At 39.8% G+C, this 14,696-nt stretch overlaps 1 protein-coding gene and 1 long non-coding RNA gene across 2 annotated transcripts; both read right to left on the bottom strand.

Moving 5' to 3' along the window:
- Positions 1-2,644: 2,644 nt before the first annotated feature.
- On the bottom strand, positions 2,645-4,770 carry LOC146682109 (C-X-C chemokine receptor type 2-like). The gene has a single exon (XM_085448012.1). It carries the CDS (start codon positions 4,768-4,770, stop codon positions 3,697-3,699), a length of 1,074 nt encoding a protein of 357 aa, XP_085304138.1. The 3' UTR covers positions 2,645-3,696.
- Positions 4,771-5,844: 1,074 nt separating this feature from the next.
- LOC146682108 (uncharacterized) lies at positions 5,845-13,334 on the bottom strand. The gene is made up of 2 exons (XR_014918101.1): positions 13,107-13,334; positions 5,845-7,174 (listed from the first exon to the last, which is right to left on the bottom strand). It is a non-coding gene; the product is annotated as an uncharacterized LOC146682108 (long non-coding RNA).
- Positions 13,335-14,696: the final 1,362 nt, after the last annotated feature.

Here is a 14,696-nt window from a genome sequence, read left to right as displayed (position 1 = left end):
GCACAGTGTGCTTTGAGGCAGCAGCCAAGAAAGCTTTAGTCCGCGTCTGTGAATACCCATGTGTGCATACCTGTGTGGATCAGCATGCTTGCATTCCAAAGGTTTCTCCATGTAATGATCTGCTAGGGAGTGTGGGGGGGCCACAGCCCCGTCCTCCAGGGTGTGAAGCGGGTATGGAGGAGATCAAAACTCCAGACATCCAGAGGCCCCCAGAACACAAGAGACCATGGAAGACCAACAGAGGGGCAGCCGCGCCACTGTTCCAGTAAGAGCTGAGGAGAGTCCCAGATGAGGGCTCGCCCAGCAGCCGCGGAGCAGAAGTCAGGGGGAGTTGCAGTGACGCGCCCGTGAGCTCCGCCGGCCCCCAGCTGCGCCTGAGTGACCGAGCCCTAGGCCGAGAGGCCGGGGGCACCCCACCTCCAAAGGGGCCCGAGCGAGCCCCAGGCCCCAGGCCCCGACAAGCGGCCGCCAAGGAGTGAGCCGGTGTGTACCCGGACGCCCACCCCCAGACACAAAGAACCACCAACACACCGACACCTGAGGGAGTCCGCCACCGGCAGGGGAAGTGGTGGTGGGTGGAGATAGGCCTCCAAACCTTGGAGGGCCTGAGGTGTCCCCAGAGAGGTGGCGTCTGATACCCAACCTGACATATAGACACAGACATACAGGCACACACAGACACAAACATCCATTCCCCCCCTCATGCTCTCATATGCACTCACTCCACACTCAACCAATGTGGAGACAGACATAAAGAGACGCTGTACACACAATCACACTCCCCAAGCGTACTCTACGAACCGGGTCTAGGTACCCTTGCCCCTGGAGGGGGGAACTGCACCCAGACCCAGGTGGTGTTACCCTTTTCCCTGCGGTGGGGAGAGGCAGACCACCCCGACTCCGCAGCAGCAGGGAGGCCCCACACTCCAGACCGCAGTCGGACGGCCAACTCCTCCTACTAGCCCTCCCGCTCCAGCAGGCCGCAGAGAATGGGGGTGGGAGAAGACTCCAAACCTCCCTCCACCCGCTCATTGTAGTGTTGATGCATATGTGTTCTAAGGTGTAATTAAAACCCAGGAGGGCATGGAGCTACCTGCCAGAGAGCAGCAGGTAAGCGCATGGTCCCTCCTGCTAACCCTCAATGACTAAGTGTATTTAAAATTGAGAGGTGGGCAACGACGTCAGGGGTGAGGTGTACACCCTGATGGTACTTTGGACTCCGTGTATCGTGCCCACCCCCAAGATCCTATATGTATGTGTAATGAGAGTGTGAATAATGTGAATGTCTAAGTTGTGGGATAAAATTGAGGCAGAGGCAGCCAGAAGGGGACGGGGGGGGGGGGGGGGGTAGCCTCCTCTGCACCCTGGTGACATACCCCCACTCCAAGGCCCTGCATGTGTGGGTGGTTGTGGAGGAGCGGGAAGAGGGAGGCAGCTGGAGATGGGGAGGGAAGGAAGGGAGGGGCAGGTAACCCCTCCCTGGGGCCAGCTCCCCCGCTGACCCCAGTAGGCACTCCCACCCTCCGCGACCCGCCAGGGAAGGGGGGCCCAGGCCCATCAGACCGGGGCCCAGTGCAGTAGCGCCCCCCGGCTCCACAGAGCCCTGGACAGTCCACCCAACCCCACCACAGAGAAAACTGCACCCACCCCACCAACCACACATCTTCCAGACTACATAAAATCATGTTTTTCTTGAAGGATGCAGACTTCTTCCTGTACCACTGCTTGAAGAAGGTGTCTTCCAGAAACTGGCAGTAGGACTGGGAGTTGAGCTTGACTCCATCCTCAACCCGAAAAGGCCCCACAAGTTCATCTTTGATGATACCAGCCCAAACCAGTACTCCACCTCCACCTTGCTGGCGTCTGAGTGGGACTGGAGCTCTCTGCCCTTTACCAATCCAGCCACGGGCCCATCCATCTGGCCCATCAAGACTCACTCTCATTTCATCAGTCCATAAAACCTTAGAAAAACCAGTCTTGAGATATTTCTTGGCCCAGTCTTGACGTTTCAGCTTGTGTGTCTTGTTCAGTGGTGGTCGTCTTTCAGCCTTTCTTACCTTGGCCATGTCTCTGAGTATTGCACACCTTGTGCTTTTGGGCACTCCAGTGATGTTGCAGCTCTGAAATATGGCCAAACTGGTGGCAAGTGGCATCTTGGCAGCTGCACGCTTGACTTTTCTCAGTTCATGGGCAGTTATTTTGCGCCTTGGTTTTTCCACACGCTTCTTGCGACCCTGTTGACTATTTTGAATGAAACGCTTGATTGTTCGATGATCACGCTTCAGAAGCTTTGCAGTTTTGAGACTGCTGCATCCCTCTGCAAGATATCTCACTATTTTTGACTTTTCTGAGCCTGTCAAGTCCTTCTTTTGACCCATTTTGCCAAAGGAAAGGACGTTGCCTAATAATTATGCACACCTGATATAGGGTGTTGATGTCATTAGACCACACCCCTTCTCATTACAGAGATGCACATCACCTAATATGCTTAATTGGCAGTAGGCTTTCGAGCCTATACAGCTTGGAGTAAGACAACATGCATGAAGAGGATGATGTGGACAAAATACTCATTTGCCTAATAATTCTGCACTCCCTGTATATATATGCATGTATATACACATTCAACGTGCTTTAATGGGCCTTTTTGAAAAATATATCTCTTGAAAACTTTTTATATATGTTCAAACTTTATACCATAAAATGTTTATACAAGTTGTAACAAGTAGATTTAATTTGATTTGAAACAGAATGACACAGAATTCAGTTGTGTGTAAAAATGAACATGGACTTGATCCAGGTAGAGGAAATTCCTTATTACCAAAGTGAGTCCATTAGATGGCAGCAATGCAGCACGTAAACGTAATATGAAATCTGGGCAAGGACATTTAAATAATACACAATATCCACACTACCCTGCAGCAAGAGAAAAGAGACCTGGACTTTGTAATTATTCATCTTATTTTAAACCCTTATAAGTAATCTACCATCTACCATAAGTTGCAGTTGGTTTAGTTGTTTGTGCGTAACAATAGTAGCTAATAGATAAAAATGTTAGTCAATTAAAAACCAGTTGTCATAAAAAGCTGCATTTTATTTCTTGAATATGTCTCTTTCCAGCTGCTCGCACATGATAGTAATAACATTTTTATTCATACAGCACCTTTAAAAACAAATAGTTTCCAACATGATTTGGCAAACAAGCAAAAGCAGGAAGTCATTCAAATCTAAAATCTAAACTGTGAGGGCAAACAAGACTAGATACATTAAAGGTAAGTTAAGATTTTTTTTAAGTTCAATATAAAAAAGAACAGAAGCAATAAAAAAAAAACCTAAAAAAAAAAATAAGTCAGGAAATGGAAATAAAAGATATTTACAGCTGTAAGATGACATCATCAGGTCCAAATTCCCCTACATAAGACTTTAAATAGTTTACATGAGCCAAATAAAAAAAATATGGCTCTTGCATTTTTTTAATGGAGCGCAGATTCTACTGGTGGCCATGTTTGCTATTCAGTCCATGATTTTGGTGCAAATTCGGTGGCATTAATATGTATTAAATGGTGCAGAGAGGATTTACTCTAATAACTAAACTTTGGACAACTAGACAAATTAAAACGACCAATATTTCCTTCTTTTATATATTTAAAAGCAGTTTGTTTTCTAGAAGTCTTGAGATAAAAAAAATTCACCCAGCGCTCAGAGAACTGTTCCAATGCCCTCTGAGGTCTGAGATGTTGACCTGCTGAACCTTGACCCTGACATCCTTTCCTGTCTGAGCTTTCTATGAAGAAGCAGTTTCATCTTCTTCCTGAACTTCTCTCCCACGAAGGCGTAGAGGAAAGGGTTGATGCAGCTGTGCAGCAGAGCCAGGCAGTGGGTTGCAACCACCGCTGTGCTCACCGACCTCCTCATAGCGCAGTTGAACTGTACTACATTAGCCCTCAGCAGTATGTCTACCATGATGGTTATTTGGTATGGTGTCCAGCAAAGCAGAAATGCAATCACCACGGTTATGATCACCCGCATGGCTCGGTGCTTCTGGAAACCACGAGTGAGCAGCAGCCGTGCAACAGTGATGCTGTAGCAGGAGATCATGACAATCGCAGGGACCAAAAAGCCAAAAATATGAATGAAGCCCCGAGTGGCGATCCGCCATACGGTGGAGCTGCCGATGTCAAAGCTCACAGAGCAAATCATCTTCTCGGCATCTTCCTTATTGACATCATTAAAAAGAGCAGGAAGAGCGAGGGCACAACCGAGGGCCCACACCGCTGTGCAGAGCATTTTGCTGCACATCCTCTGACGGCTCTTGAGTGTCTCCCTGGCGTGCACAATCACAAGGTAACGATCGATGCTAATACAGGCAAGGAAGATGATGCTGGTGTAGAAGTTTGCATCCATGACAAGGTTGAGGAATTTACACAGGAAGTCTCCAAAGATCCATCCTTGGATCAGTGCTACAGCAAAGAACGGGAGCGTCAGAGCCATCAGTCCGTCTGCTATGGTCAGGTGGAACAGGTACACATCTGATGGAGTCAGAGTTTGTTGGCTGGTCCTGATCACCCATCCTACCAGCATGTTTCCTGGTATAGCCAGTAAGAAGATGCCTATGAGGATTTTACATAGGATAATAGCTGCTGAAGGTTCCATTGGTTTGTATCCACATTTTAAGGTAACTGGATCTGGAGTGTATGTGCTGGATTCATTGGACCCATTGAAATTGGAGTAATTTCCAAAGAAATCGTCTTCAAAGACATAGGAATATGACATGGCTGTAGATGGAAAACAGAATGATATTAGTGCACTACCAACACTATGCAAACACAGGAAGTGTATGGACATAAGTTAATTTTTTTTTGACTTGTAAAAATGGTATAATTTGTGGTTGCAAAAGTTGCCTTTCGTAGCTTTAAATCAAACTTGTGCTGAACTAAACAGCTACCACTGTGACAGCTTAAAGAACATCTTTAATAAATTATAACCTCCAGAGAAGTGCCTGACCTGATCTGATTAACTCGTTTTATTTTTTCACATATTATATATATTTTATTCTCTAGATGTGGTATTTATTTATTATAATTTGCTTTCAGTACTCCAATTTTGTTGTACTATTGTACATAGCGTGACTGTCCAATGAAAATAAGACTCAAAGTTAAATAAGATGCAGCACAATTAGGAAACACTGATACAGTGACTCAGTAATTAGATTACAGAGAAATATCTGTTTAATATAAGCTACGATTATTGTATCAGCTCCTAAGTGGAAGGCTTAAGATATGTTTCATAGCTTAAAAGTCTTTTGTCATTTTTTCTGGTATGATATTTGGTATATATGATGTAATTTTATATATAAAAAGTCCCAGTTTATCACTTTAATTCTGCCCTTTTATTCATTTTTTCATGTGTACCCATCTATATAAGAAGAATGTATTAAATCAGACACTCACCTCAAAAGATGACAAAGGCTGGGCACCCAAATGAGTCTGATGTTCAAGAGCAACTCTTTAAACATGATACAATTTGGGGATTTTGCGCAGCACTGACCCAATGTCCTGTCTCCTTCCCCCATGTGTTACAGCACACAGCATACAGCTTGTGTCATCACATGTTTTTGAAATGTCTTTAAATGAAGACGTTGCGACACATACTTAGAGCACAGACGCAAATATAAAATGAATTCTCCAGTTTGTGTCACAGTGATTGCTCACGGTGACAGTTTACAGCAGCAACAACTCTCTTCAGGTAATTATTAACATCTGTGACTTTTCACACTCTTTGTACCAGAGGGGAACTGCGGTCTGAAAAGATGGTGAACTGGTTAAAAAAACCACACATGAGACAGGCTGGTAGTTCATGAATTTATTTGTGTTCATTTAATCACAAGGTATCAGGCATAAGTGAAGCTCACCTGTTTGGTCGTTGAGCTATATGAAAAACAGGAATAAGCTGCTAACCGATAATCCCATTATAATGTAAATGTATTAATCAGTTAAATATATTAAAGAAGCTCTAATTAGCAAACTATGACACTCAGATTATTAAGAACACCTGTTCAACTGCTCATTAACATGGGTAAAGCAAATATCAGATCAGCCAATCAGAGGTTACCGAATAAGTGAATAAGTGAACAGAGAAAATATTCAGTGAGCGTCAGTTCTCTGGGCGAAGACGAATCGCTTTTGCCAAAGCTCAGAAGAGAGCAGGCAGCTTGCTGCGAGGAAGGCGACTTAAACCACCACTCGTTCCAAACAAGGAATGCAGAAGAGCATCTCCGAGCACACGACACGTCGAGCAGCAGAAGATCACAGCGCACCACTAACGATGGCGAACAACTCAGAACTGAGACTATATTTAGTATGGGCTCATCAAAATTTGGCGACTGCTTGGTCGATCTTAATTTCTCCTGCGACATTCAGATGATCAGGTCAGCATTTGGTGTAAACAACATAGAAGCATGGATCCATCTTGACTTGCATCAATGGTTTACGCTGCTGGTGGTGTAATAGTGTTACTTTATGACCACACTGTACTCATCATCTGATGGATAACACACCACATGAAAAAGCTCAAATCATCTCAAACTGGTTTCTTGAAAATGACAGCGAGTTCACTCAGACGGCCTCCACAGTCACCAGATGTCAATCCAACAAAGCACACTATGTGGTGGAACAGGAGAGTCACGTCATGGACAAATCTGCAGCAGCTGTGTCTGTCCCAACGATATGGACCAAAATCTCTGAGGAGTATTTCCAGCAGCTCGCTGAACCATGAAGAAATGAGTAGTAAGATGTACCTAATAAAGTGGTTGGTGAGTGCATATTAAAGCAATTCAGTAGATCATAAGATTGTCTGTTAAAACAACAGAATAAAAGCAGAAGAATGAAATAAATATAAGATGATCCAACTAAATCAAAGGGTGATGACTGAGAGCAGTTTACTTCTGTGACTTTTTTCCATGTTGTGTTTTGTTGTGCGTCATTTACTGTTTTTTGTCTCACGCTAGTTTCTTCTTCTTTTTTTCTTCTTCTCTGGATCCCAATCATCCGTCACCCAAATACAAAGTGTTACAGGAAAACTTTATTTTGAAAATTGATGGGGCTTTTTTCCATTTCCACATCGCTGAAGAAAAAAAATCCCACCGTGCTCATTTCCTCCATTTTTAATGCCATCGTATCTGTGAAGAAAAAGGAAAAAGGCTCACATGCTCAATCAGACACTCACATTTTGTAAACTTGCTGATAATTATCAAAGAAAGATTTTTTTTCCTTTCTGTCCTTAAAACATCTTTATGTCACACTAATACTGACTACAGGAATTCGTTGGGTAATCAGCTATAAGGTGTTTCACAAATCAGTGGGTTAGGATATCAGCTGTGTCACTTTCTGGAAATGAAACACTGACATGTTATTTCAAAAGTCCTGTTTCCCTTTCACTCATTTCTCACACTGTGGCTGCTGTTAGGTAATGGTAGTTGACAGGTGGGCTACATGTTTATGCACATGCATCGCTATTTCAGCTATTTTCACGAGAACTTCTAGGCGAGCATTGTTATACATGTTGTGTCAAACACCAATGAGTACGAAGAGGAAAAATGAAAATCATACATCTAATGATAGGGGACCAAAGTGCCTCCATGACAGCCCGTCATGCTCAAGTATATATAAAAAAACTCCTCTTCTTCAGCTCCATGAATCATTTCAGGCTGTCAGAGGGAAAGCACACAATAACCAGCCGGTAGGCTCCATCTGTTTGAGAACATAAGCTCAACCTCACTCAATTACATTATCGTCACGGTGCCAGGAAGCACAACTGTCCCCTAACTAGAATGGCCTGTTTTTAATTTAATGTTAGTTTAGCAAACAAAGTTTGGGTCAACAGTGTGTGTGTGTGTGTGTGTGTGTGTGTGTGTGTGTGTGTGTGTGTGTGTGTGTGTGTGTGTGTGTGTGCGTGTGCGTCACACCTGGAGTTCAACTGATCAAGTGTTTGCAGTGTTACGGTTAAATGACTACAGAGACATGAGGGTAAAAGGAGATGCTTTTGTAGTTTAGTTTCAGTTTAGATTCTTCTGCTTTCTTTAGCTTGTGATAAAAAAACAATCAGTAAAAATGAACTGAATTCCTCTGCTAAAAACACATATTTCACGTATCTATAATATTATACTTATAGACAGTCAAACATAGTAACAATGATATTTGAAAATGTCCAACTAGCCCTGTAAGTCTGCATTCAGCATGTTTGTTGTGCCAACTGCTCGCACCTGTACAGGTCGAACTTTGCAATTTGCATTGCTTTTCATAAAAATGGTAAATGGCCTGTATTTGTATAGAGCTTTTACTAGTCCCTAAGGACCCCAAAGTGCTTTACACAACCAGTCATCCACCCATTCACACACACATTAAAAGACGTAAACATCAGTGTGAAATTTGACACACAGCTCTGGCTTCTTGGGAACGCAGGTTCCCAGGAAGACTTTGGTGTTTTTGCCAAATGCCTGACTGACACCTCGGTTCTTTTTTGTCTTTTTCCAGCGAAGTCAGATTTTCTTTTCAGCAGACTGCCATCAACATTCCTTCAAGTGCTAATGCCGGCAGCTACAGACAATAGATTTAAGTACCTCTCATAATGAGTTTGTTTCTAAATTAGCACAGAGAAACATTTAGAATGTAAATTGTGAATGTCTGGATTGGGACGGGGTTGTTGATGTTTTTTATACTTCCCTGCGGATTGCTTTCACTTTGAATCATCAGTTTGTTTTCACCTTCCTGACAGTCAATTTTGTTCTGCATTATAATTTTTTTATTTATTTTTTATGCTCTTTATGATATTATCATTATCATATCAAAAACTAAGATGAATGATTGATTGAAAACTGAAAAAAGAAATGTTCATGATTCTCAAAAATACCATAAGAGTATAAGAGTGCGAGCTGCACTTTATTTTATATTGTGTATGTTGTATATTGTATGTTTAACTGATTGTGCTGTTTGTAATGCTGAATTAGTGTGATATTATATGCTCCTTTATTTAATGAGTCCAGCTGAAAAAATGTTTTTATTTATTCCTTTTTATTTTAAAAAACGTTATGTTTTATGATGTTTTAATTACAGCGTGATGACATCGGCTTGTTATGGCATTGTGACATTGTAGTAAAAGACGCATCGTAGTGACGTTGTAGCGATGTATTAAAATTAAAAAGTGTGCTGTAGAGCTCTCTCGATGCCCTTTCCTGTGATGAATTAATCAATATGGTTTATTGAACAAATTTTTCAAGGTCAACTTTAGTACCTTGTTATGATGTTTGAAGATTATCCATAAAATATTTTGCATAAAAGTTTAAATTTAGAGTGAACTTTTTTTTTTTTTTACCAACTTTTACATTTGGTCTGACCTTGAACTTGATTTTGACATTGACTCAATTTTCACCAAAATGAAATTAGCTGTTGCTGTTATCTGTCACCACACAAAATGTGAAAATAATGTTTTTGAAACCTGTGGACACTAGACTGCAAACAAACAGACAAACAAATGGAACCAACTGCATTCCCCTGCCTTCAGGGGGATATAACAATATATAACAATATAACTGCAACCATCTTCTGTCCCTTGCTTACTCCTTTTCTAGTATCTTAAAAAAAATGAAAGTGTGCAGCAGTTCATGCAATTAATTCATTGTTTTTTGTTTTTTTTTTAAATGAAGAAAAACGAGGCCCACGTGGAGTTGGTTTGTGAGGAGCCGTTTGTGTCTGTTTCCCAAGTTCTGCCTTAACTAACTTGACCTAATGCCAAATTAGCCAGTCAACAAGCAAAGTTATAGATTTTTAAAAATATAAAAACAGATATCTATTTGTTAAAACATCTTTTCCCCCTCTAAGATGGTTTCTGTCGTGCAAGTTAATGGAAAAATTGTCATTAACTTCAGATAAGGAATGAATTTCCTTCTATTTTTAGGAGCCATCCATTCTCTGTTCATACCTGATTTGCAACTGTAGCCAACGAATGCAGTTTCAGTTTTACTGTCTTTGAGGAACCTGTGTGGAATTTTGTTTACCGTGTCAGAAGCATTTTTACAAGTAGACGAGATTTGTGCAAGACCATGTGAAAGAAACAGCCTGATTCCAGCATACAAAACAACTGAAGGGGGTGTGTCTCATCTGGGTGATTCAGGGATTCCATTCATCTCTATGTGCATATATGTGTTAACCCTGACAGATGGTTATCTTACAGACACAACAGCAGATTTTTGCTTTTGCGTATTTGTTTTTGTGTGAAAATGTCTGTACAAGCCGGGGAAATTGGTGGTATTTCAGACAACAAAACACTGAATGCACCTTGGAAAGGATATGTTTGAAACACCACAATGACAACAGATTGTTCTTCCTCTAATTTTTATTTCAGAGACTATTTCTTCTTTTTAGTTATTGCAGTTTCTTTCATAGACAAAGCAAATTCACTTCTGTTCATCTCTTTTTGTGTACCCGGGTATCCTCTGAAGTCGGGTATGTCCTGTGTTTTCATATGGGGGACCTTACAGTGACTTTCTTTGCATTTTGTGCTCAGTAAACTCTTTCATACTTTGTGTTTTCCTTAAACGAGGACATCTTTTAAATACCAATTTTTATACTTACTTTTTTAAAAATGCATACTAAAAGAAAATTCCAACTCATCTCAAATAGGAGATTTTAAAAGTGAGCTAATGTGTCAGGAAGTTAAACACTTTAAATTGACTTTGACTCAATTCAGCAAAGTCTGTTTTTTAATAATAGATGAATAGATGCATTTTCCTATGTGGACAAAGTCTGAAGGTACTATTGCAACCTTTATCTGAAACATGTTCTTCTTGGGTGTTTTTCATAACTGTTCACCAATCTCTAAAATTCCCTCCATGAGGTTTTGTGAAATATTACTTTAGATGTTATGAGGTTTTCTTGCATGCACAGCTTGTTTTATATCTTTATATCCGTCCACTCAATGTCAAAGAGACTCAAATAACTTTTTTTCCTTTACAAGGCCACGTCACCACCTTCAGTTCTATTTAATCACAACATGCCGTGCGTGGGTTGCTAGGGTCCTTCTCCACAATACTGCAGAGTGGTTATCTTTACAGCTTTGAATTTGCCATTGTTGTGGGCTACATTCTTCACAGCTGACATGGGTTTCTTCAGAAAGCTGCCTGGGGTTTGTGCCAAATATTTCTACAGTTACTGTGGCCGGGCAAACCGCTCTTATCTCTGCATGCCCGACTTTTTTACTTCTATCTTCTTTAGAAAAGTGACTGGTACTCTTCCACTGTAATTAAGTTTCAGTAAAAGATATAGTTTCAATTTTTTTTTTTTTGATTGCTGGCCAGACTCAGAGGTGTCAATAACCACGACACCACACACGTGAACAGCAAAGAAACCATCACACCTCAGATGTCTGATTTCTAAAACCCCTAATTCTAATGTTATGGATTTTAAAGTGTGATAACTTCCCTTTTCCATGTAAATTATCTGTTTTTCATGTAATCAAAGCTTTTCTATTTTCAGTATCATTAGTTTAAGAATATAATACTGAAAAACTATTAAACAGACACTGTTTTCAAAATGATTTTGCCTTTTCTAACATGTAAAGAAGGAGGCCATCATTTCTTGTCTAACTATAACTTTGATCACTGCTTGATTTATGTGTCTGTCACATAATGATGATGCACACGTTTGCCCCAAGATGGGACTGCTCATTCTGCAAAGAGAAAGCGAATTGTGCAAAAAATGAGGAAGCAAAATGCACAAAAGGCAAAGATCAGATCGCTGCTAATGCAAATTCAGCAGCGCCTTGTTTCCTCAGTGACACACTGAAAATAACACCTGGCACGCTCGCTATTTTTTTAATGCATTTTAACCCTATCAGTTTCTGGACAGTTTCTAGAAAACACAAGAAACTTAACTTAAGTTTTATATGTAAAATAAATCATATGAGCAACAATAAAATATAAAAAAATGACAATGAAAATCTGAAAGTGAAGGTCTTTTTTTGTTTGTTTGTTTTTATGTTTGCCTTTTTTTCTTCAATAATTTGTGTACTTATGTAAAGGTTTAACTATAGCTAACTATTACATATATGCTTTTATTTTATTTATCAGCACATATTTAAAGACTAAGTTATGACTGATCAGAAACTTTACTATTTTTTAAGTTACAGGTGTTTAATCATCTTAAAATGTATTAACACTGTATAAAAAATGTAAAAAGATGTGAACATAAATAGGTAAATGGTTAGAAAATACAGATTCATCAATCTGTAAAAACACAAATATGGTTTAAATACGTTTTACTGTAAAATCATGCATTTCATTGCATTTTTATGGATTTTCTCATCAATGTAGTAAAATCCAGTCTCAACATCTTTCATTGTAAAATATCTCCCAAATTATGGTTTGTCTTATGAAATGTATAATAGTGTAAACCCCACTGAAAATAACTCCATAAGATATCTCACTATTTGATGAAAGATTTGTCTGGTAATTAAGTGGCTCCGTGATTAATACAAGTTCAGTGATAATATATGTAAATTAGCACGTTAAGCCCCGACTCAAGACCAGGGTGGGACTGGTAGGAGTAGGTATTTGTGGAAAAGCTCGAAAATTCCTGTGGAGACTGTGTCAGGAGGGAGAGCCGGGATAAAAATCTGTGCCAATCAAAAATCAAAAACCCTGAATACTGTATAAATGGTTAGTCAGAGGGAGTCATTATCTGCTTCTACATACCAGGTTTCCTGTTTTGCTTCTTTTCATCTTTACATGGTTCTTTCTTATTAATTGTATTGTTCTATTGTATTGCTCTAAAGATGTCAGGCTTGGCAGCTACTGATGGTTCGTTTACCATATCTTTTAATTACACCAACACCAAGTTTGCTTTACGACTGGCTACACAGGTTTGTGCTGGAGAGTACATTTTATTTATCAGCAAAAATATAAAAATAACCACACATCAAGTGTTTGGGTTGTTTTTGTTTGTTTTGGGGGGTTTGATCACCCAACCTAAGCACATTTGATTATTACATTCAAACTTTAGAATGAATTGTACATAGTTACATCTTTAACCAAGAAAAGCAGCACTGTACTCACTTACATGGAGGTCAGACTGAAGAGTCCAGTTTCCTTGTAATCCCGTTGAGTGTGATCTCTAACAATGCGAGCAAAAGTCCTCTGTGAGGAAATTTAACAAAAAATCCAAAATGAAAAATGAAAATGCTTTGACATGACCAAACCAGTTGGTCTGGGGGAAGTGGGTACCAGCAGCATCATGGTGACAGACACCAGATCACTGACAAGACCCTGACAAGAAATCGCAGAATACAGTTCATGCTGCCAGTTAAGCAGAAAATGTCTAACAGCATAAACAACAACAGCAGGGGTTGCATTCAGGAATTTAGACTGTTTTGCCAATAACAGTGTCTGTATGAGCGATTAACATTGTTGGGGAAGTTAACTTGGTAATCCCGCCAGGTACAAGGTGTTATAAGATATTTAATGTATTTTTAATGTATTTATAACAACATTGTTAACGTATGAGCTTTATTACAGTACTAAAATGTTTTCCTCTCTTATATGATAGATTTAATAATGTTGATTTACATAAAAGTCGAACTAAACGAAAGCCCTGATTTGGCTAAACAGTTGAGAATATTGATGACCTGATGATTTATAATCTCCAAACAGAGGATTCATGCTCATATCAAAACTTTTAGCACATCAGAAACATGTAACACATATTTGTGTTTTGACATTATTTTTGCTTCTTCCCGCAGGCGATACGGTCTCTCAATCACACCACCACACAGTACTGACCCACACATACAGTTCTTACACACACACTGGACATTCTGGACATTGTTTTCACTTCATCACTTAATCACTTTAAGCATATTTGCACTGCACAAGACATAATGTGGATTGCACAACACTGGTCACTACATTCTTCATTTCCAGTTAATACTTGTACAGCTGCTGTTATTGTGTATATATTTATTTATATTTCTTCATACATTCGTATATATTTCTATACTGTGTATTGTGTATTTTGTTGTACAGTTATTTTATTTTCAACTTTAATTTATATATTTTATCTTATTCTTCCCAGTTAAATTTACCCTTCATTCTAATTTGTGTTGTACAGTTATTTCATTTTTAACCTTAATTTATATTTTATTCCTTCCTAGTTAAATTTACCCTTTTTAATTTTTCATATTTATTTCCTATCTTATTCATAGCCTTTTCCTTTTTTGTTTTCTTTAGGTCACGAGCAGTTGTCCAAGCATTTCACTACATATCGTACTGTGTATGACTGTGTACGTGACAAATAAAATTTGAATTTGAATAATTGTACCTGATCATTTCCAGAGCAAAGCTTTCTGTTTGTTTGCAGAGAGGTGGCTGCCAAATAGCTATTTGCCAACGACTTGACTTGGCATCTCTACATGATGCGCAGTGTGTCCTTAAGAAATTTGAGGAAACTGGGCAGGTGGTAGACAAAAGAAAAAAATCTATCTATAGCAGATGAACTGAATCTGAAAGCCATGTCCTTAAAGAAATAATAAGCAGGCTTGACTAAGAGAACTCAGGCTGTGATGGAGAATAAAGATGATCACACCAATTTAACGATTTCTTGTTATTATTAGTATCATTGCAGAGTTATACTTATAATTCTACAAGCTTTGTT

This window comes from Copadichromis virginalis, linkage group LG23 (assembly GCF_057382275.1).
Source record: "Copadichromis virginalis isolate Kocher_CV1m ecotype Utaka linkage group LG23, C_Virginalis_male_GT1.1, whole genome shotgun sequence".
In the NCBI taxonomy this organism is placed as follows: Eukaryota; Metazoa; Chordata; class Actinopteri; order Cichliformes; family Cichlidae; genus Copadichromis; species Copadichromis virginalis.
Note: the sequence above shows the minus strand (reverse complement) of the source record. Positions and strands in the feature narration are given on the sequence as shown.